At 39.6% G+C, this 20,614-nt stretch overlaps 2 protein-coding genes across 2 annotated transcripts in view; one reads left to right on the top strand and one right to left on the bottom strand.

Annotated features, from left to right (window-relative positions):
• The window catches only part of slc34a2a (solute carrier family 34 member 2a), a 12,884-nt gene extending 1,314 nt beyond the window's left edge, over nucleotides 1-11,570 (top strand). The window contains exons 2-13 of the mRNA XM_029282292.2: nucleotides 650-713; nucleotides 826-936; nucleotides 2,958-3,086; nucleotides 4,526-4,669; nucleotides 4,786-4,897; nucleotides 5,544-5,736; nucleotides 6,167-6,262; nucleotides 6,354-6,474; nucleotides 7,700-7,867; nucleotides 7,981-8,097; nucleotides 8,433-8,557; nucleotides 9,064-11,570. Coding sequence (XP_029138125.2) covers nucleotides 650-713; nucleotides 826-936; nucleotides 2,958-3,086; nucleotides 4,526-4,669; nucleotides 4,786-4,897; nucleotides 5,544-5,736; nucleotides 6,167-6,262; nucleotides 6,354-6,474; nucleotides 7,700-7,867; nucleotides 7,981-8,097; nucleotides 8,433-8,557; nucleotides 9,064-9,630 — 1,947 coding nt within the window. The 3' untranslated portion in view covers nucleotides 9,631-11,570. The remainder of the gene's footprint in view (nucleotides 1-649; nucleotides 714-825; nucleotides 937-2,957; nucleotides 3,087-4,525; nucleotides 4,670-4,785; nucleotides 4,898-5,543; nucleotides 5,737-6,166; nucleotides 6,263-6,353; nucleotides 6,475-7,699; nucleotides 7,868-7,980; nucleotides 8,098-8,432; nucleotides 8,558-9,063) is intronic.
• Nucleotides 11,571-13,029: 1,459 nt separating this feature from the next.
• Nucleotides 13,030-14,612, bottom strand: bglapl (bone gamma-carboxyglutamate (gla) protein, like). Its single transcript, XM_020658445.3, has 4 exons — nucleotides 14,453-14,612; nucleotides 14,058-14,357; nucleotides 13,827-13,959; nucleotides 13,030-13,743 (listed from the first exon to the last, which is right to left on the bottom strand). The coding sequence occupies exons 1-4, from the start codon at nucleotides 14,511-14,513 to the stop codon at nucleotides 13,641-13,643; spliced, it is 597 nt and encodes a 198-aa protein (XP_020514101.2). The 5' UTR covers nucleotides 14,514-14,612; the 3' UTR covers nucleotides 13,030-13,640.
• Nucleotides 14,613-20,614: the final 6,002 nt, after the last annotated feature.

Below are 20,614 nucleotides of genomic sequence, written 5' to 3'. Positions count from 1 at the left end.
CATAATGATTAATCCTTAATGATGATAATAATAATAATTACTTTAGCCTCATGACAGGAACTGTGGAAATTCAGTTTGGAAAATAAAACCTGCACACCAAAACACGTTTGTAGATAAAGTCTGTTTTGAGGAAAGGATTTTTGAGAAGAGAATTGTATCAACAGTTCATGTTTACTTTCAAATAGCCGACGGTTCAGACACATTTCATTGGAAGTGCGACACTTTTAAATATTGATTTAGCGTGGAGCTCTTTCTGTGTCATACAGTTGTGTGAATGGAATTTCACTGACGCCGGACCACATGACTAAATGATCGATACCCCAGCATGTGAGGGGAAGTGTGTGTTAGTGTGAGTGTGTGTATGTGTCATATTTCTGAACCTAATGCTCTGATAGCAGTCAAACTGAAGAGCCTAATGGTGTCTTTGTTTGTACTTATCTCAACTTACATCAACAGTACGCAAAGGATGAAGAACAACTGAATGAGGATTTCTGGGAATGTAATGACACAATATGATGCAAAGAATAATTTAAATGTCTGCCAGAAACTTTTAGGAAAAACACAGACAACCTCATACCTTAGCTTTAAAAAAGCAGCCCTCAAATCCAGCACAGTGTGATGCTACATACTGCTTTATTTTTGGTTTCAGACAATGAAGGATCCAAACAAAGGCTCAGAAGACAGCGATGAGGAACGAGAAAATGATGGCAAAGGTATTTCTCATATTGCCTGAGAGACAATTGATGAATCTGTGTAGCAGATGTGTATTTACAGTAGTTGTATATAAATAACAGTTAAGGCAATCATGCTTTTTGTCCGTCTCAGAGGTGAAAACGAGCCCGTCTCAGTCAACTCTGGCTCTGGTTGAGGAGGAGCCGGAGGATGGGGACCCATGGGACATGCCAGAGCTGAAGGACACCGGGGTCCCGTGGTCAGGTGAAGACTTAATGTGACATTATTACTCGTCCAAGTACAGGATTGTCTTATCCTTATGTTTATAAGGGAAGGGAGCATTTGCCGATTAGATATACACCGGCCAGTGAGATATGATAAACAAACCCACAATGTTACACAACCACACAGGAGGCAAGTAGAGTCATCTGTTTGTGTGACTCTCCCCAACAACATTAACACAACAGTAGAGTCATATATTTATTTTAATACATCAAGTATAGTAAGCAGGTTCCTACCAAACCATTTGATTGGACAAGAGTTCTGACACAGGGGATCTCCTTCCTGCTAGTTTTGTCACTCTTTAACTACTTTAAGCTTAGCCCCATGAAGCAGTAAATACTCACTCAACTATGTATTGGATGTATAAGTCATATGGATATTGCAGACAAGGCCGCACATAAGGGGTGACAAAAATAGGAAAGCTTTCCGGGGCCCAGTCACATGGGGAGGGCCCATGGAGGTTAACAACAACATGGTCCAGCCTCTTTTTAAGCATCAACGACCAAATTTTATTTTACACCCTGATAGAGAACAAAGCAAATTATGTATTTTTGTTGGCCAACCTGGAAGTAGCATCGCCATGGGGTCCACTGAGAATTTGCCTAGGGGATTTTTGAAGTGGATTTCGGATCATTGCAGAAAACAAGCTCTGAGGCAAACAAACATTTCTGATGAGCAGGCGTTTTGTTTGCGAGGATAATCTTCACAAATGAACACCATTTACGCATTTCAAAGATCATAAAAATGGTGTTCATTTGTGAAGATTATCCTGCAGAACAAAACGCCTACCCACAATCCAAAATCCACTTCCGGGTTGTCCTCCTAACTTACGTCATTTGGTTTGTTCTCTATACTCAGCATTACTTCTTAAAGCAACAAAAACACACATTTTATTTATTGTTGCTTCAGTAAAATGTAATCTGTTTCAGTTAAGAAATGTGAATCACCTCTTCTTAAAATGCAGAGCCTTTTTTTGGTAATGTTATCAACGTAAACCAAGTGAACTTAACTGTTGTGCCAGTTGTGTCAGAGAGAGTAGGCTTTAGTCATCCCAGGACCTGCACAAAGTACGGATGTCAGAAAAGAAAGAAGAAGAAAAGGTGGAGCTCTGGCATTTGACCCCAACAAAAACTTGTTAATAAACGTATTTCAGGCCGCACTCATACTAGCAAAGTTGTCCCGTACCGTGCCAGTAAGCTCCAAAGGAGCCAGGCAGAAGGAGCTACTATTAGCCAGGAGGCTAGTGCTAACAGTACTGATCCAATGTGCATAAGTTGATTTAAATCATATCCTGCAGGGAGGGCACATTCACTGGGCTTTTCAGGGGCCCCGCCATTACTGCGGGCAGGCCTGACTGCAGAGAAACACAACTATAATATTAAAGAATATTTTATGTTAAGTGTAAATAAGAGCTACATTTACTCTACTCTGATAATCCAATCAGTGTATCTTACCCGGTTATCTAAAAATTATAAGGGTCATGACTAATAATGGGTGTGACATGAAGACAAGATGTCAAAGGTATGCTGTGGGTTTGTTTATCTGTTGCTGTTGATTAAGTTCACCCATTTAAACATATCATTATCTTTACTCCAAATAGGCTACTGCAAGATCAAGTGATGTAATAAATGTGTTTATGGCTATATCAGTGGCTGCATTTTTTTAAATTTATCTTATCTTTATTTATTTCAGATTTTTTGTTGTTGCTTTTGTTCCTGTTTTGATGTTCTTGCAATGAATCCTTCCAAGCTTAACTTCTTAATCATTTTCACAGCAGCTTTAAAAATGTCACAGCATGACGACCACAGGTGAAAGTAATGACATAATGAAAGTAAGACACGGCCTAACAATAGACTTAAATGATACAGACTCACATTAAGACCATAATGTTTCCAGCATGGAAAGGGAACGTTAAATAAATCTTTAACAATGAATTAAAACGTATCTTTTTTTCTTTTCTTTTTTGGCTTTGTGTTTAATCTCCTTTAATTTCTCTGTCTCAGCTCTGGACACAAAAGGGAAGGTGTTGCGAGTCTTCTTGTCCATTGCGAAGTTGATCATGCTGCTGAGTTTCCTCTACATGTTCATCTGCTCTCTGGACATCCTCAGCTCAGCTTTCCAGCTTGTTGGAGGTAAACACCCTTTTTTTTTATACTCCCGACATACATTTGCATAAAGACCGTAAGAAGAACCATATTGGCTCTTTTAACTGCAGATGTTTTGACTTCTGACTTAGAGCCAGACCTAATACGATTATAAGCTTTATCAAAAATTAAAGCTTTAATCCTTCTCTTAAAAGTAGAAAAGGTGTCTATCTCACAAACTTCAAAACTAAAGGAGAGGGGAGCTGGACAATTGAAGGGTCTACCTCCCATACTACTTTTGCAGAGTTTAGTTTACCAGAAGTAGGCCTCTGTTTAGGAGCATAACGTCCCAAAGGGATAATACGGCACAATGAACTCTTTAAAATATGATGGTGACTGACCACTTAGACCACTTTTTTGTAGGTTAGAAGAAGGATTTTAAATTTGGTTCTAGATTTTATAGGGAGCCAGCGCAGAGAAGCTAATTCTTGTAGTTCTTGTAAGTACATGTTCTGCAGAATTTTTGATCCACTGAAGAGTCTTTATCAACCCATTACGGCAGCCTTACAATAGGGGAATGTAATAATCCAGCCCAGAAGCGATAAATGCACAGACTAGATCTTCTTCATATTATTGGGACAGGATATGCTGGAGTCCTTGGAATTGTCATGGAAGTTGAAGGAGTTATCCTGAACAAACAGAACACCCAGATTCCTAATGGCGTTGCTGAATGTCAGGCTGATGTCATCTCTGGCAGCTATATGGTTCAGACAACGTTTGTATTTGTTGAAAATATGTATTGCGTCAGAAGAGCACAGGTTAACGACTTCGTCACTCCTCACAGTTTTAATTTACATGCAGAAATTTGAGAAGTGATGGGATGATATATCTTAAACCCCGAGTCAGAGCCTACAGGTGGATACTGGGTTGGTGGTGGACCTGAGATAGACAGCAGTACTGGTGCAGGTCAGAGCTGGCAATGAAAGATCAGAGGCAGAGACCAAAAATCTTGCTGTTTAAATAGACCGCTAATTGGAAGGAGGTGTTGTTTTGCGGATAATGACGCATGTTAAGTGTGAAATCTGTACAGCCTGAAATAGCTCGCAGGCGTCCCTTCATTTTTGGTCTGAGTCAAGAAGCAGAAAATCGCTTATCATCCAGGTTTAATGTCCTTAAAGCATGTTGGTCTTAAGTGATTGGTCTCATTTTGCTTCATTGGTAAGTATAATTGAGTGTCGTCAGCATAAGGAAGCATATGAAGACGATGTGCCCGATCACAAAATCTTGGGGTGTGTAGAGTCTTTTCATTAACATTTACAGATTGATGTTTATCTTAAAGATAGTGTCTAAACCAGCTTAATGAAGTTCATGTATTGCCAATAATCGTTCTAGCCCATATGATAGTCAAATGTGTAAATGGCAGTACAAAGATTGGCCTACTTTTTTTTTTTTCTTAACGTAAATGCTTATGTGTTGACTTTGTCCAGGAAAAGCCGCAGGTGACATCTTTCAGGACAACTCAGTTCTGTCCAATCCTCTCGCCGGTCTTGTCATTGGTGTTCTGGTCACCCTGCTGGTCCAGAGCTCGTCCACCTCCTCCTCCATTGTCGTCAGCATGGTGTCCTCTGGATGTGAGTGTCACACCTCTCAATCAAACACATAAATATCCATCCACAGAATATATGTGTGTATGAAATTTTGAGATCTAAAGTACGGTGGGGACTGATGATGAAGTGTGCTTTGGCAGTGCTTTCGGTCCAGCTGGCTGTTCCAATCATCATGGGCACCAACATCGGCACCTCTGTCACCAACACACTGGTTGCCATGACACAGGCTGGTGATCGCAGCACCTTTCGCAGGTAGAGTACAGTCCTGAAAAGCCATAAAATGTTTTTTTTCTCTCAAGAAAATTATCTGCTGCATTGAATAACAAGAATACTACACAGAGATAAAATATTCACATGAAACAGTTTCAAAAGTTTGACCCTGAAAAATTATCTTTTATAGCTGCAGTCGAGTCTAGTTAAGACTCGGACAAAAAACTTATTTTCTCAAAGACTCTAAAAAAGCTGATGAAGTTGCAAATTGGAAAGACACTCTAAAAAAGATTTATCAGAACAACTTCTGAAACGTGTTCAGCAATCATGTAACAAAACCGGACTTTGATCCCAGAATGTGGAAAAACATGATCATAACTTAATGTCAAATGAAATACTGCCTGATTAACTAAAAGTAAAGTACTAAAAGTACAGCCTTGTTTGAGCCTTGACGTAGAGAGGGTCAATGAGTCTAAGCCACAATTTTCAATATCTAATCGAACAAATTAAGTCATTAACAAATTAATATTATTATTTATGACCCCGCAGGTTTATCTGAGATTTTTTTTACTGCAGTATTAGTCATACTTATCTATTTGCGTATGGGGTTTTTTCCTGGACAGCAATAATAAAGAGATCAAAGGTCATTTTACGTTGCATTTATGGGCCTCCTTTCACGTGCACACAGGGCTTTTGCAGGAGCCACAGTGCACGACTTCTTTAACTGGCTCTCTGTGCTGGTGCTGCTGCCTCTGGAGGTCGCTTCTGGTTATCTGTACAAGGTCACCAAGCTCATCATCGACTCCTTCCAAATCCAGAGTGGAGAGGCCCCAGATCTGTTAAATGTGATCACTGACCCCCTGACCGACGCTATTATAGAGGTACAATCTAATTTTTGGAAGACGTTGTTACAATGTGTACAATGTATGGACTAAATAATGATACAAATAATACATTCTGTTTAAGATGTGAACGATTGGCCACAAGAATGTATCAGACATATTATCAGGAGGTCGATTGTTAGTATTTGTATTGGTTCTACTTCCTTAAACAATTACTGAGTGCATCTGAAAAATATGTTATTGTAAGACACACACTATACATATATAGACCCCAAAGCCCAAACAGGACCCGTAGGCATGCATGTGGAGAGATGCCAGAGTCAGGGGGCTGCACAGGGTTTGGCGCCATAAAAAGTTGGTGGGACAGGTTTCCAATCCAAGTCCCAACAGACTAAAACACTGTTGCCCTCAATGATATAGTATTGTCATGCAATATTATCCTCTGATTCTCTTTTTGTCTCTGATCTAGCTGGATAAGTCTGTCATTAGTCAGATTGCCACCGGAAACCCAGAAGCCAGGAACAAGAGTCTCATCAAGAAATGGTGCCAAACCTTCACAAACACAGTGAGAGCAAAACATGTCCGCCATATGTGCCCGATATTCAGAAACATCCAGGTGAAAACGTTAATTTCATCCAACCGTCCCTTTCTTTCAGACTGTAAAGAACGTAACAGTTCCTGGACCAGAGAACTGCACATCTCCGTCATTCTGCTGGGAAGATGGCAATGACACATACACGCTGAAGAACATTTCAGAGACATTCAATATCCAGAAATGTAAGCATGTAGAGAATTTATACCAGACAATGTATAAACTGATCCAGAAGGATAAATAACCAGTTAACCTTGACGAGCATTTAATCTGCCGAACAGATGTTTACAAAGATGTGGATTCATCATAAGTAAGTCATACTTGAAAGACGGATAGCTGAACAGCACTGCTTGCTTTCTTTGAAAAGAAAAGAAAATGTCTCAGTTGATAAGACTATGTATATCCTCTTCTCCTCTATCTTATGTTAACCTCTCACTTAGATAAAGATGAGACCTACTTTTTTGACGGCTCCTAGAAATAAACATTGCACAAAAAGTAAGGAAATTTGTATTTAGTAGGTTATTGTTCAACAATGCTGTAACAATGCTTCTTGGCAATAAATCTTAATCCGTTAGAAAGCCTGTTTAAATCGTCCCGCATTTGTAAGGAACATGCATTTGTGGGATGAGCAGCAGAGCTGAGAATGTGGGTTGCGCCCATGAAAAACTTGCCAAATCTTCTCTGCCTATGCCAAACAGATTATTCTGCTGTCGACTCTTGTTTGGTGTCATTTAGTGATTTTGGATGATTGAATTCTGAAGAAACAAGACATATTAGCAATTTAACAATTTATTCATTTAACAAACAGAAGCCTCTGTAGCGTGTGGAAATAGGGATCTAAAAGGGAAATGAACAGGATTTCCAACAGTATAAGATTTATATCCAAGAAGTATTGTTACAACAAAGAAATAATCTACCAAACACACATTTCCTTACTTTTTGTGCGATGTTTAGATATTCATTTATTTATGTATTTAATGTTGTTCATACAGGGGCGGGTCCAGAGGGGTGGTCAGTGTTGGCATGGGCCCTCCTTGAAATCTGATTGGCCACCCCTGGTGCCACCCCAAAATCTAATTTAGCAAGTTAAACATCTTACAAGCGTTTGCATACAGTTTTTTCTAAGTACTTAAAATTGTGACTTTGCACATCCATCTTTTTTGTGCACTTAAAGAATCAAGCTAAGAAGATTTATATGTTGACAAATAGTGTTACAAAAACGTCATGCCACACCTGCATGAGGTGAGTATCAGGCTGGCAACCCCAGTTACAAAAGTCTGGCCACGCCCTGTGTTTATGTTGTTTCCATTGTCTGAGTCTATATACCTATGTTTATTTTTTTTTTAACCTGGCTGCAAACCAATCATATTCCTTCATTTAAATGTGTGTGTTTTTGTATTTGTTTTTCAGGTACACATCTCTTTGTGAATGTAAAGCTCCCTGACCTGGCAGTGGGTCTGATCCTGCTGGCTCTCTCTCTCTTGGTTCTCTGCTCCTGCCTCATCCTGATCGTGAAGCTGCTCAACTCCATGCTGAAGGGGCAGGTGGCTGGAGTCATCAAGAAGATCCTTAACACCGGTGAAGAGCATTAAGCACACACTATACACATTAAGTCCGGTATTGTGGATATGACTGCTTGTAAGAAACATTGTGTCTATGTTTTTGAGTTTTTTTTTTTTGTGTGTCCGCAGATTTTCCTTTTCCATTTGGATGGGTCACGGGATACATCGCCATCTTTGTTGGAGCTGGAATGACCTTCATTGTGCAGAGCAGCTCCGTTTTCACTTCTGCTATAACCCCGCTTGTTGGTGAGGTCAACCATCCATTCATAATTTTGAATAACCGTCTCAATGTGTTTTCCTTGAAAACACCTACAGTATGTACCATTGCACACTTGAGGTTCCTATAGGTACAGACTCTTTCTTACAATGAAGATGGGTTAGATACAATTCAGCGTGAACACAAACATTACCACACTAGCTTATTGTCCTTTCCCTGTTTTATCTCTAATTAGCTTAACTTGAAGTTAAGGTAACAACAGTCCTGTTTAAACAGCAAGGTCATTGGATGTGATGTAAGCATGAGAGACATAGAAAGGCTGCAAAAATGTGTGTGTTAAGCAGTGTCCTGTTTGTCTGAATAGGTATTGGTGTCATCAGCATAGAAAGAGCGTACCCATTGTCTTTGGGGTCAAACATTGGCACGACCACCACAGCAATCTTGGCAGCCATGGCTAGTCCTGGAGACACACTGGCTAATGCTCTACAGGTCAGTGAATCATAACAACATTTTTAAACAACATGTAGAACCTTGTCATGTTGGCACAAGTTGGCCTAGTGGTAAGTTTGCACGCCCCATGTATAGATAGAGGTTTGTCCTAGAAGTGGGCGTCCCTGGTGCGGCTGGTGCAAACTCTTCCCAATTTCTTCCCAAATGTATTTTTTTTTTAAACCCACTCTCCCCAAATTTCTGACTCTATCCATGGTCTCATTGAAAACATATTGTATCTTATGTCATTTTGGAAAACTCATATACTGTAGACCCAACTGGATTTTGCTTTTCATAGAAAACCTTTGGACTACTGGAAATTATTGTTATCTGAGTTATAAGTTAATTCATTGATTGTCAAGTCTTTACAGGAACTTCTTTATGAAATGAGCAGAAAACAATTGACTTGTGAATCCAACTGAGTCCAAAATTGTAATCAAATAACTAACTGAGACATATCAATACAGCCCATTTATTGACTTTTTATATTTTGACAATTTCTCCAGATTGCCCTCGTGCACTTCTTATTCAACATCTCCGGCATCATTCTGTGGTATCCGATCCCTTTCACCCGCATTCCCATTCGGCTGGCTAAAGGTCTGGGAAACATCACAGCCTCCTACCGCTGGTTTGCCGCAGTCTACATCATCTGCTGCTTCTTCGTTTTACCGCTCTTTGTCTTCAGCCTCTCGCTGGCTGGTTGGGAGGTGCTGGTGGGCGTGGGTGTACCTCTGATCGTCATGTTGATCATCATCATAGTGATCAACGTACTGCAGAAAAAGAAGCCCAGGTGTCTGCCCGCAGTGCTGCGATCCTGGGACTTCCTCCCTCTCTGGGCCCACTCCCTGGCTCCCTGGGACAAAGTGGTGGGTGTGTGCACGGCAAAATGCTGCTGCTGCTGCAAATGCTGCCAGGTCACAGCTGATGACCAAGAACATATAGAGAAACAATCAGCAAACAACAAGAAGAAACCATCCACAGAGGTGTACGATAACCCTGCAATGAGTGCAGAGAAGGAGGTGGAGAATGAGATAAAGGTAGAGCTTCAGATTCTGAAAAACACCCGGCTTTAAAACTTAATTTATGAACATATATGTGTGACAATATGAAATGTGTATTTGCCGGACCAAAGGGGAAACTGATCATGTTCATGTTGGGAATGGTTGTATAGGGAATTTCAATTCTTAGTGTATCAGGACAACAACAACAAAAAACAGTTGTGTGATGTTTAGAAGAAGTGGCCTTTAAAGGATAAGACGGATGGTAGACTAATGTTGTTTTTTAAATTTATTGTCAACAAATCTCATGGATAGACCCACACCAACAATGTGTAAGTCGCTATCTCTAAACTTTTTAACTTTTCCATTCTCTGTCTGGTCTATTTTTTTTATCTCTACACATTCAGCTCCTGCAAAAGATGTGACTAAATCTTTAAACCCACCTGAACACTGCAATATTTTAAGAAAAGGCAAATTAATTTCCCAAAGGACGCTGAGCACAGCAACTGCCAGACATCTTTGTTTAAAGCAAAAGAAAATAGTTTATTTATTGGGCACACTTTTTAGCTTTGGATTATGACTATTCTGCTGTGTATTTATGGAGGGAGTAATTCGACCAGCTTAATATAAATTACATCATAATTGAGAAAATGTCCCACTGGCAATGGTGGGGCTCATGAAGGAGTTAGTAACATAGCTGGTATAAAACATGGAGGTAGTGTTAGTGATGTCACCTATCGGTTTCTGAAGAGGAATTATGAAGCCCAATGATGGAAATGCCATATTGGAAATGCTTTGCCCACCTTACTTTCAATGAATGTAGAACATTGGTTCAACCTGGGGTGCGGACTCCCTAGAGGAGGGCGTGAGGCTTTGTCGTCTCTGAGGTTGTAAAAATAGGATTTGCACATATTAACTAAAATCATGATAACACACACTTACATGATAGCTCAAGCAAAGGTCTTTATCTGAGAACAAGTGCGTGTAGGCCTATTCTGTCGGGATTTTATCTTTTAATTTTTTATTTGTTGCACTTCTGAATTGACTTAATTTTCAACACCTGAGGTCGTCACTTAGTTTTAACCACTAGCTGAGTTAGCAGCTCCACCATGATGAAAGAGATTCCTCTGCTCCAGTGTACTATAACTTAAAGCTAAAATTAATCAATAATTTGATTTAAGGTGATATTGCCCATCCCTTATTTATTTAATAATATTATAATTATTTATTTATTAAACACTGGCTTATTTAAAGGAAGAATGTGCAACTTTTTCATCTCATTTCATTTCATCTCTTTCCACTCACGTTCATATGAATGAGTTATCAATTACAACACACCATAATTAAAGGCAGGGTTGGTCATTTTCTAAAACTAGCATGATTTTGAAAGTAGCATTCCCTCAGTGCTCCGTCTGCACCCCCCCCCCCCCCTCCGTGCTCCTTCAAAGGCCACGCCCTGCACTTTCATGCACCATTGGCCCAGGAGCGGAGCTCAGCTCATGCTTTGAGTGTGGGCTTGTGGAGTAGAGAATGAGCAGGGAGGCGTGAGTGGTTCATCAAATTGTTACCTCGTGGCAGACATTGGTCAAAGTTTTTACAGGCTTACAACTGCTACAGATTGTTTTCATGAGTTATTAATGTCTGTCAACCAAAATCTTAAAAACTGTATCTGGAGATAATTACCAACCCTGCCTTGTGAGAGTCCGATCTGCTGACACGTTTTTTTTTTTTTTATCTTTTGAAGAAAAGAATGGACAGACTCTCACGTTGTTTCCACATTTCTATCAGGTGTCGTTTTGTGAATTTTTACAGGGGACACGTTTCTGTGTATAAAAGACAGTAATCCATAAAGCATCGTTTTAAGGTGTACAAAATATTTTGTAATTCAGAAGGATAATTGTATTCAAGGAATATAATTTAAAATGAGATGACTGTGCATCTAACTTAATGTTTTTAACTTGTATATTATGTCTCAGAAATACATGAATAATTTCAAAATAAAAGACTGAAAATGGTGCCTAATTCTACCTTCTACCACTCCCACCCTTAAGGAATTCAAGACTCATCATTTTAAATATGACTTCAAAGGAAAACAACTTTATTAAGCTGATAAGAGAGTATTTATTGCTCTCGTCAGTATTATCTGAAGTGTTTTTCTGAGAATGTGTGGGTGAAAGGACTTAACATGATACAAAAGAGAGACTAAGCTTACCATTTAGACATTAAAATAACAAAGTTTCATTAACCTTATCAACATCATTAATAGTGCTGGTGAAACATGTTTCATTTTATCAGAGGATTATGTAGATGTCTGCTTTTTGTTAATAACTGTTGCATTTGTTAGTTTTAATGTCTTTTAATATCTGTCATGACTCGACTCTTAAGTCCTGACTAAAACCAGGGAAACATACAGTTTAAATTAATCTTGTAAAAGTTTATTAAACAGGATAACAAAAATAACAACTTACAAAGAAAGTGAGGTGTGTTAGTCAGTGAATCAGTATGTCGGCTGTTCGGTGAGTGTGTGCGGTGTGTGTCAATACAGATAAGAGACTAAATAAGACCATACAGTAAAATGAGGATTATAAAATGAAACAGTCAATGCTCACACACGTGCTTCAGTTCCAGCCACTGTTTTACTTGTATTTTAAAAACCTTGAACTCTGTCAGTATTATTTTTTTTAAGTTTCAAACAGGGAAAACAATTGGTTGAATAAACAGTTAGAACACCAAGGGGTTTCATTTAGTCAAATAAAAGCCGAGATTAAACAATTACTTAAGGAGTTAAAACATTAGAAAATCTGTTCACATGTGTTTTCATATGAAGGCCCAACACCGCCATCTAGTGGCAACAACGAGAACTGCAGTAGCTAAAAGTCAGCAGAGTACTGAATGAGATATTAAGTTCGATAATGGCGTTGTTTTGTACCGTGACGTTCATTTGAATCATTAGGAAAATATCAAACATATTCTCAGAATAGAAAGTATTTAAGATACTTTATTCATCATTTGTTTGTTTTCAATGAATTATTTGTATGTAAAAGTGTCGTTTTCAATGAAAGTGTCTCCATTCTGTTGTTCACCTCAGGAGCAAATGTTTGTTGTCTTGGATACACAATTATGATAAATATTGTAGCTTGCTTGCTTCCTGAATAGCAGCCATACATTTGGACACAGGTTGAAAACGTTTTTGTCAGTCATACACCTGAGTAAGTAGTCCTTCATTAACACGAGGGACTTGGAAGATATGAATTATGACTTCCTTTAAGTTAGACATTAATAGAAGCTAATGTTCGTTTCCAATAAAGGCCAAAAGTTGAGTTAAAGAAGTTGTATTAACCCTAACCTTTTACATTCAGTCATAGAATATGTTATTGAACATGCTACGCACTCATAGGCCAGATACACACACACACACACACACACAGGAACGCACAAACAGGATGACATAATAAGACACCGAGGACGATAACATGTGGAGAATAATTTATTATTTTAAAACCCAGAGGCAATTTGTGGTTACAGTCATTTCAGATAACTGATGTGCATTTCTCACACTGTACACTACAACTACAATCACTATCAATACACTACTACTAATCTACAGCGCTAAATCCACTGGTAAGATTAAGTACTTTTTAAAGCTATAGAAACAGTAAAGCACAATATTAAAACACAAAACATCAACATACAATACATTTGCATTCATAGCACCATTTATAAAACTAAATTATAAATGTGGAGAATAATTAATTTCTTATTAATTTGGGGCGGCTATTGCATGCTTCACAGGTTTGTGTTTCCATGTGCCTCATTCAGTAAGCCTGCAGGAGGTGCTTTTTCTCATACAGCTCCATCAAAACTGGCCACAACTGTAGAGATTTGAGCCTAAAATGATCTCCATTGGCATCAAACAATGGGCCTAACCCATTTTTGTTGTTTGCTTTTTCTTTTCTTTTTTTTCCCCGTGATTGTCTGCTCCTTGTCTGGATTGAGAGTGGGGTGGTTGTTGTTTTATAAAAAAATGACAGCTTAAAAACAGTTCTTATGCAGGTAAGAAAAAAAGGAGGGTCAGGATTTGGAGTTTAGAAGGGGATGGGTCCGTAGTAGGCGATGTATGCTGCGACGATGCCTTGAGAGTCGGCCATCTCATCACAGTCCACGTTAACCTCGCACACCTCTCTCAGGCTAGAAAGCAGAGAAAAAACAAGTCAGAACTGTATATTGTTGCATGGTGAGTTGCTTTTATCCAAAAGAGTAAATCAACACACCTCTCCAGCTGCAGAGGGGTGAGCTCTCCTCCTGGGGCTCTTCTGCTCCTCAGGAGAACAGCCGCCAGGTCTCTCTTCATCACAATCGGAGCGTCCGTTTGGGCCGCCGTGTCAGCATCACCGTTTTGTTGTACTGTTTCACAAAAGTTTTTTAAGTCATCCTGAAGAAAAAAAGAAAAGAAAAAAAACATGCAAAGAATCTATCTGGTAACAAAACTGGAGGTTGCTTACCCTCAGCACTGGCTGACTCTGATGAAGATGATGAGGATGAAGAAGAAGAAGAGGAGGAATCAGATGCAGAGTCAGAGGCAGAGGAGTCAGACTCGGAAGATTCAGATGACTCGGAGGACTCGGAGGACTCAGAGGACGAGGAAGATGACGAAGAGGATGCTGAAGAGTCTGAGGACGAATCCGACTCGGAGGAGGAAGAGGACTCTGAGGATGTATCGGGGGCGGCGGTTCCTGGGTCGGCAGTTGCAGCGTCAGAAGCTGTGTCGGCCTCGGGGTCCACGATCACCTCCGGTTCAACAGCTGAGAATCACAGAAATATCACTTACATATAAGCCTGCTTATACTGATCTAGAAAACACAGAGGATTCATAGCAACATGATGGGTTTGTTCCTACCTCCCATGGACCAGCACACTGACAGCAGAGCAGAGATGAAGAGGAGAGTCAGAGTCTTCATGATGCCTGTTGAGTTTAGTCTCCGTCTGCAGAGAAGTTGCTTTGTTGATGCTCGCTTTCCTTTCAATGGATCACTCTGTTTCTTTCCCTGAAGTGGAGTTCAATATATACTGAAGTCCTCCTCTGTCAGTACAGACCAAAAACAATGAGATAACTCTCTGATTGGCTGGAGACTCAAAAGTCAACTTTTCCACTTCCACATGTCATGAGGGCAGACATAAACACCCACGCACCCCTGGCACAGAGTCTGAAAAAATTATATCACCCGCTTACAAACTTACACGACCACAAACATTCCTGGTATTCAACTGTACTTACAGTGCAGATATGTAATCCTATGTGTATGTATGCACATATGTTAACCTTGTAGTGACATTAATTAAAGCCAGTCCAATCAAAATACTTTCACTTCAACATGCACACTCAGATTTGTATTTTCTTTAACGTTGAACCTGTTGATTAAATGACAAATTTAACTGCCTAATTCATATCTTTATTTAGTTTCTATGCATTTTTTTTAGGGAAAAAATGTGTTTTCCTGTCTTTTCTGCAACAATCTCCCTATCAATCAATTCCTGAGGTCAAACCAAATCATTTTTATACTCGTCTTGGTTACAAATTCATCCCCTTGGAGCTCTATTCAATCCTCACCCCTCATCACTGGAGTATAAATACTGCTAAAAATCAAAAGAAGTGTGTCACTGATCTCTATATAAAATACCCTTATGAAGTGATTGGATTTTAATGAGGGAGACCCGCTGCAGGGTTGCCTTTCTAGCGCTGCAGGATGCCAGTCCTGCCGTTGCTGTTGTGCTACCGTACTCTTTGCCCAAGATATGATCGCCCTCCTCCACAAACCTCAAACTACAGCCTCAGTCGACCAAAAGCTCTAATCTAGTGACACGAAACAGCTGGATTCTGGTTATGCGACAGAGTTTAATTAGAGTCCCAGCAGAGCCGCAGCCGGTCACTATTTACAGACGCAGCTTGGCCCAGCGGCGGGGCCAGATCCAGGCACGGCCAAGGCTTACCAACAACAACCAACAGGCCAATGCATAGCCTTGCTTGATGTATTTTAGTGTATATACTGCTAAATATAGGTAACCCCCATGTGTTGGATGCACAGCTATATGCATGTGGGTTTGGATGCAGCTTTCTGTTCGTGTGATAGAGTTTAAAAGTGGTTTCAGCTGTGGTCTTTAAAAAAAAAAAAAAAAAAAAGAATTTCAGCTTGCAACATGACCCTAAACCAATCTACATCTTAAGTTGCGTACTACACATTTTTGCACGCTTATAACTTCACATAAATATATCTCACAGGGCCCCAGAATGTCTTCATCTGTCATGTTGTGAGAAATGTAGTGCTGCTGCAGAGTGACCTTGGTGTCCTTGGTGTTTCAGAGTGTTGCTTTATTCCTGGTTTTAGGGATTTGTTTTGGACCGTTCACTGTGTAATTTCGATGTCTGTGTGGACCCATTGGAGATACAGTTGGAGAAAATAACTGCCACAAGGTCCCTGAACAGCTCTGAAAAGAAAAAAAACAGTGTCTACATCACTTCTAATTTGGACGAGTTTGTTGTTTGTTGCGTTTTGGCTTCCAAATGGTTAATTCCAGACAGTGACTAATTTCTGTTGTTGTGGGTGTACTCACTTCCTGTCTGTCTGACAGGATTCAAACTTTGCTCTGCAGGTGCACACATTCAGTATGATGTACAACATTTGGTGAGACAGCTTTTAGTCTTTTTAAAATAAAATAGAACTTTATTAATCCCAAAGGAAATTCTCAACAAGCTGTCCCAACAACGTTGAGGGCTTGAGCTGTTCCAATAGGATGATAATGTTTTTTTTAAACCAACCGAGTGCCTTATTTCAATTTCATTTGTAAGTTCATTTGATTATATAAGTCTGTTGTCTACATTGTTGCTTCTCTTTCCTCTGTTTTCATGTGAGTTCATTTCAAACTTTTACAGGACGCTTTTAAGTTATTCAAATTGTATGGTACCGAATTTCCCCCTGGGATTAATAAGTATTTCTGATTCTGCTCATTTCAGTTTAGTAATGAAAGGGCAGAACCTCAGACCTTAAAGCTTAGTGAACATGATGTAGAACTGAGGAAGTTTTAGATATAATGCTCAAAGATCTTTATTGTTCATGTCAGCTTTGCTTCTCTTACATCAAAAACGTGCATGCCATACAACCTTTAAATTACAAGTTGCATGCATTCAGAATTTTCTTTTTAAAAATATGACCTCACTCTGCATGAGGATGCCCAGAACTCATTCTTTGCTGGTGGTAGTGAGCAATGAAGCTGAGGAAAAGATTGTGTAATAAAAAAAGTGATGCAAATGCAGAGCAAAAAAATTATAGTTTTAACTCTTGATGTGTTTCTTTCTGTGGTGGAAGTAAAATAAGTGCTCATTAAAGAACGGCGCTTTTGTACAAAGTCAAGGTACATTTCTCAATTCTTTCCCACTAGCACTTCATTTATCTACCTCTTACTGCCCATACGTTTTAAAGACTACAATTTTAAAGCTTGAGCACTAACACTGCAGAGGTACTTCTGTTTTTCGTTTGGAAATTAGTTTGCCCAATTGTTACAAATGCACATTTTTGAGGGCCTTAATGTGCTCAAAAACTCTAAAAACATTGGACGCAACGAAAGTGGTGCAAAAATGTACATTCTGTATGGATCGTTCAAATGGGTGTTGCTAAATGGCCCCATAGCGACCCCTACAAAGTTTTGAATAAAGTGTGTTTCACCAGCACATACAAAATTAGATGGACATATATATCATGTCCAGAACAAAAATTCTGAAGAGTCCAAACTTTGAACTCAATAGGAAGTCCACTATTTTGGTTTGAAGTTGAAATGTAGGTGTATTTTTGCCTATTTCCAGGGGTAGTACTTAGATGAACTCCTCCTAGGGGATACATTTAATCAAGTTAAAATTTGGTGTACAGCTAAGTGGGTGTTAAATTACAGTTTCTTATCTTACTGTTTTTATGTAGTTAGTTTGGATTCCGGATGTTTTTAATTTAATTTTCTGTCCAAGCATTTTGCACCATTTTGATATTTTAAAGTGTTGAGTGGATGGTAGTTTTAATTGTCTATAGATATAAGGCCTTGATGATGAAAAGTTATAAAACTCATGTACAAATCTCAAACGCCATGGCCGTTGCAAGTCCTCAAATTTGCGTGTTGCCATGAAACAAGAAGGGGTTTATAACTTGGCTGTAGATGCTCCAATCTGACCAAAAATGTACTTGTGTCATAAGGGCCCCAACCTGAACCCAATAATATGGCAGATAATTATCATTGCGCCACTTACTGGCAATAGTAGGTTTAAGTGTCTGTTTTCATGTACTGCCGCTCCATGCACCGGCTCGCTTCTGACTCTCTCTCTAAGGCTCTGAAGTGCCCATGTTCAGAGTCCCCACGTGTGCCAATCTGATCTGATTGGTCGGCCTGTCGGCTCTGCTGTAATTGGTCAGTCACTCAGCATGGTTCTTGGAAATGTCCCTCCCCTTTTACCATATTGGGAATGCAGCCACTGGCTCCGTCCGAGGGTAGCAAATACATTAGCACCTTAGCACTACCGTGCTACGGCATGCTACGGCATATCATGGGCTTTCTACAGAAGTTAACGGGCGTGCAACATGAGCTGCTGGGCTTGCCACTACGAGCCAATGGGCTTAGATCAGTGACATCACACTGACAAGACGTCACACTGGCAAAAAAACTTCGAGGGGGGCTAGAACTGAGCGTTACGTGCAGCTAATGCTGCAGCTAACAGGAGGACGTAGGAGAAGCTGCGTTTCCGCGGACTTTGAATTTTTGCACATAGATGTGCCTAAACATGCACAGGACACTTGGAAAACACACTAAAGAGCATATAAAACCAGAAAAAGCATATTTTTTGTCAGAGGGCATGGCTTTGGGGGTTCAGCAAACAAAGTTCACCATGATGTCTCAACATGAGAATTAAAGCTGTCAAAACTCAGCCTTACGTTATCTAAGAAATTCACAAAAGTCACAGTGTCACCTTCTGTCAACAGGGAGTCACTGCTTCTGAATGATTCTTATCAGGTTGGTTGAATCCAACTCAAATTTGATCATGCCAACCTTCAGACCTTCACCATGCTCCATTATAAAACCCATATTTCTACATTTGACACTGTTGCCATGGCAATGAAATGTTCAGTGCTTTTTGAGGGGCTAGAATTGGTACAATTACCAAACTTGGTAGAGATGAACCCAGTGAATAACTTAAAAATGTGATGTGGGTTTATTCAGTTGGTAAACAAAACAAAACAAAACAAAAAATCAGCCCACAGTTGTTTAGCATGCCTCTTGTATTCAACCAATCAACCAACCAACCAACTAATCCCTCCCAGGGAATTATCTAGGTCCACTTCAGTTTTGGTATACAGGTAGAGGTGGCCTTTACGAGGATAATATATCAAATTCCTGTTCATAAATCAAAAGGTGCCACCTCCGTGAAAGGCCAAATTAGATTTCACACGATGAGACAGGCTGTGGCTACAACTTCAAACTACTAGGTCCAAACTGAAATAGACTTCTGTGTCCGTCTGTTCTGTGTCTGATGAAGACACTGCGACTGCAGCACGCTCTTCATCTGTGCCACATTCTGTACCAAGTACTGGAGATTCGTGCATTGGAGGACAAAGAGCAATCTGGAAACATGTAGGTGAGAAGAAGAGGCGGACGTATTGACTTGATTACAGATGAGAAGCCTCTGTCTGCACAGGTGAGCAGAGTTGAGGTTGATGAGGTGGGCGTGGCTGACATGCAGAGTGGAGCAGAGGTGAGCTGGAAAATTGCTCGGCAGGGTCACAGAGGAGCTGTGACAATTTGATTACTGTTTAAGTAATTCCTTGCTTTGTTCATATTTTTATTATTAGTTGCCATTCCATAAAGTAACAATGATAATGAACTCCCCCCTCATAACAATCACACATTGATTACATTTACTTTTATTTTTAAGGACATTTTCCTGGATAATTCATTAATAATTGTCAAAGCAGGACTTTTAACCAACCTTACTACACCTCTGGGATCTGCAATCTTGGCAAAGGTTCAGATATCTTGAAGGACACATTTTCCCTTGTCAAACTGTAATGTTTACATGCTGGTGTTTTAAAGGAAAACACAGAAAAACACATTCAATATAAAAAAAGATTGATGTGTTTAAAAACAATGTTTTATACCAACAGTATACTTATTGCTTACTTATTAGAGACTTGTCTTACATAGAAACCAGAGTTCAAGATTTATGAGGCTTAGGATGGTAAGGGCCAAGTTACTGCTCAGTAGACCAGTGGGACAGTGAGAGCTCCAGGATTTACTGGTGCTTTGAAGACAAATACTGTATCTGCAATTAGAAGTTGTTTTCGAGCATGGATGAAATGGTGGAGTTGCTTCCCTTGAGACTCATTAAGAGAGACGGGCTTGTTTTCTCACCAGTGGATCAGGAATTTTCAAGTAGTTTATTGAAGAGAGATGTTTCACATTGTGAAAAATAATTCTAAAACCCGTGTTATCCACAGCAGTGCATCATTATACATAGGATCATCATATGTTAAAAAAAATTAAAAAAAAGAAAACCAACGACTGCCACATTTTTTTTAAACTCCTGGAAATATCCCTGTTTTCAGATTTGTGATATTTGCAAACACATTTATACATTTCCCTGCTCATCTATGGGAATTATTATTTTTAAAGGAGGTTTATGATCTCATCACACAAAGAAAGTCCTAATCTTTAAGTTGATGAGAAAAAAATCGAATTCAATTCAAAATGTAGTATTTTTTTACTGAAGACAAAGGGGACAGAAATTTTTAACCATCCATCCATCCATCCATCCATCCATCCAACCGTCCCACCATCCATCAATCCGTCTATCCATCCATTCGTCCATCCATCCATCCCACAATCCCACAATCCATCCATCCGTCCATCCATCTATCCAACTGTCCAACCATCCATCCATCCATCTTTCCATCCGTCCATACATCCATCCAACCATCCATCTGTCCGTCTGTCCATCCATCATCCATCCATCCATCCAACTATCCATCTG

Source organism: Labrus bergylta, chromosome 1, assembly GCF_963930695.1.
Source record: "Labrus bergylta chromosome 1, fLabBer1.1, whole genome shotgun sequence".
In the NCBI taxonomy this organism is placed as follows: Eukaryota; Metazoa; Chordata; class Actinopteri; order Labriformes; family Labridae; genus Labrus; species Labrus bergylta.
This window is presented reverse-complemented; position numbering and strand designations above follow the sequence as displayed.

Coding starts and splice junctions, on each gene's coding strand:
- bglapl (XM_020658445.3), bottom strand. CDS start 14,513: ATGAAGACTCTGACTCTCCTCTTCATCTCTGCTCTGCTGTCAGTGTGC. Junction 14,358..14,452: donor AGTGTGCTGGTCCATGGGAG/GTAGGAACAAAC, acceptor TGTGATTCTCAG/CTGTTGAACCGGAGGTGATC. Junction 13,744..13,826: donor ACCCCTCTGCAGCTGGAGAG/GTGTGTTGATTT, acceptor TCTGCTTTCTAG/CCTGAGAGAGGTGTGCGAGG.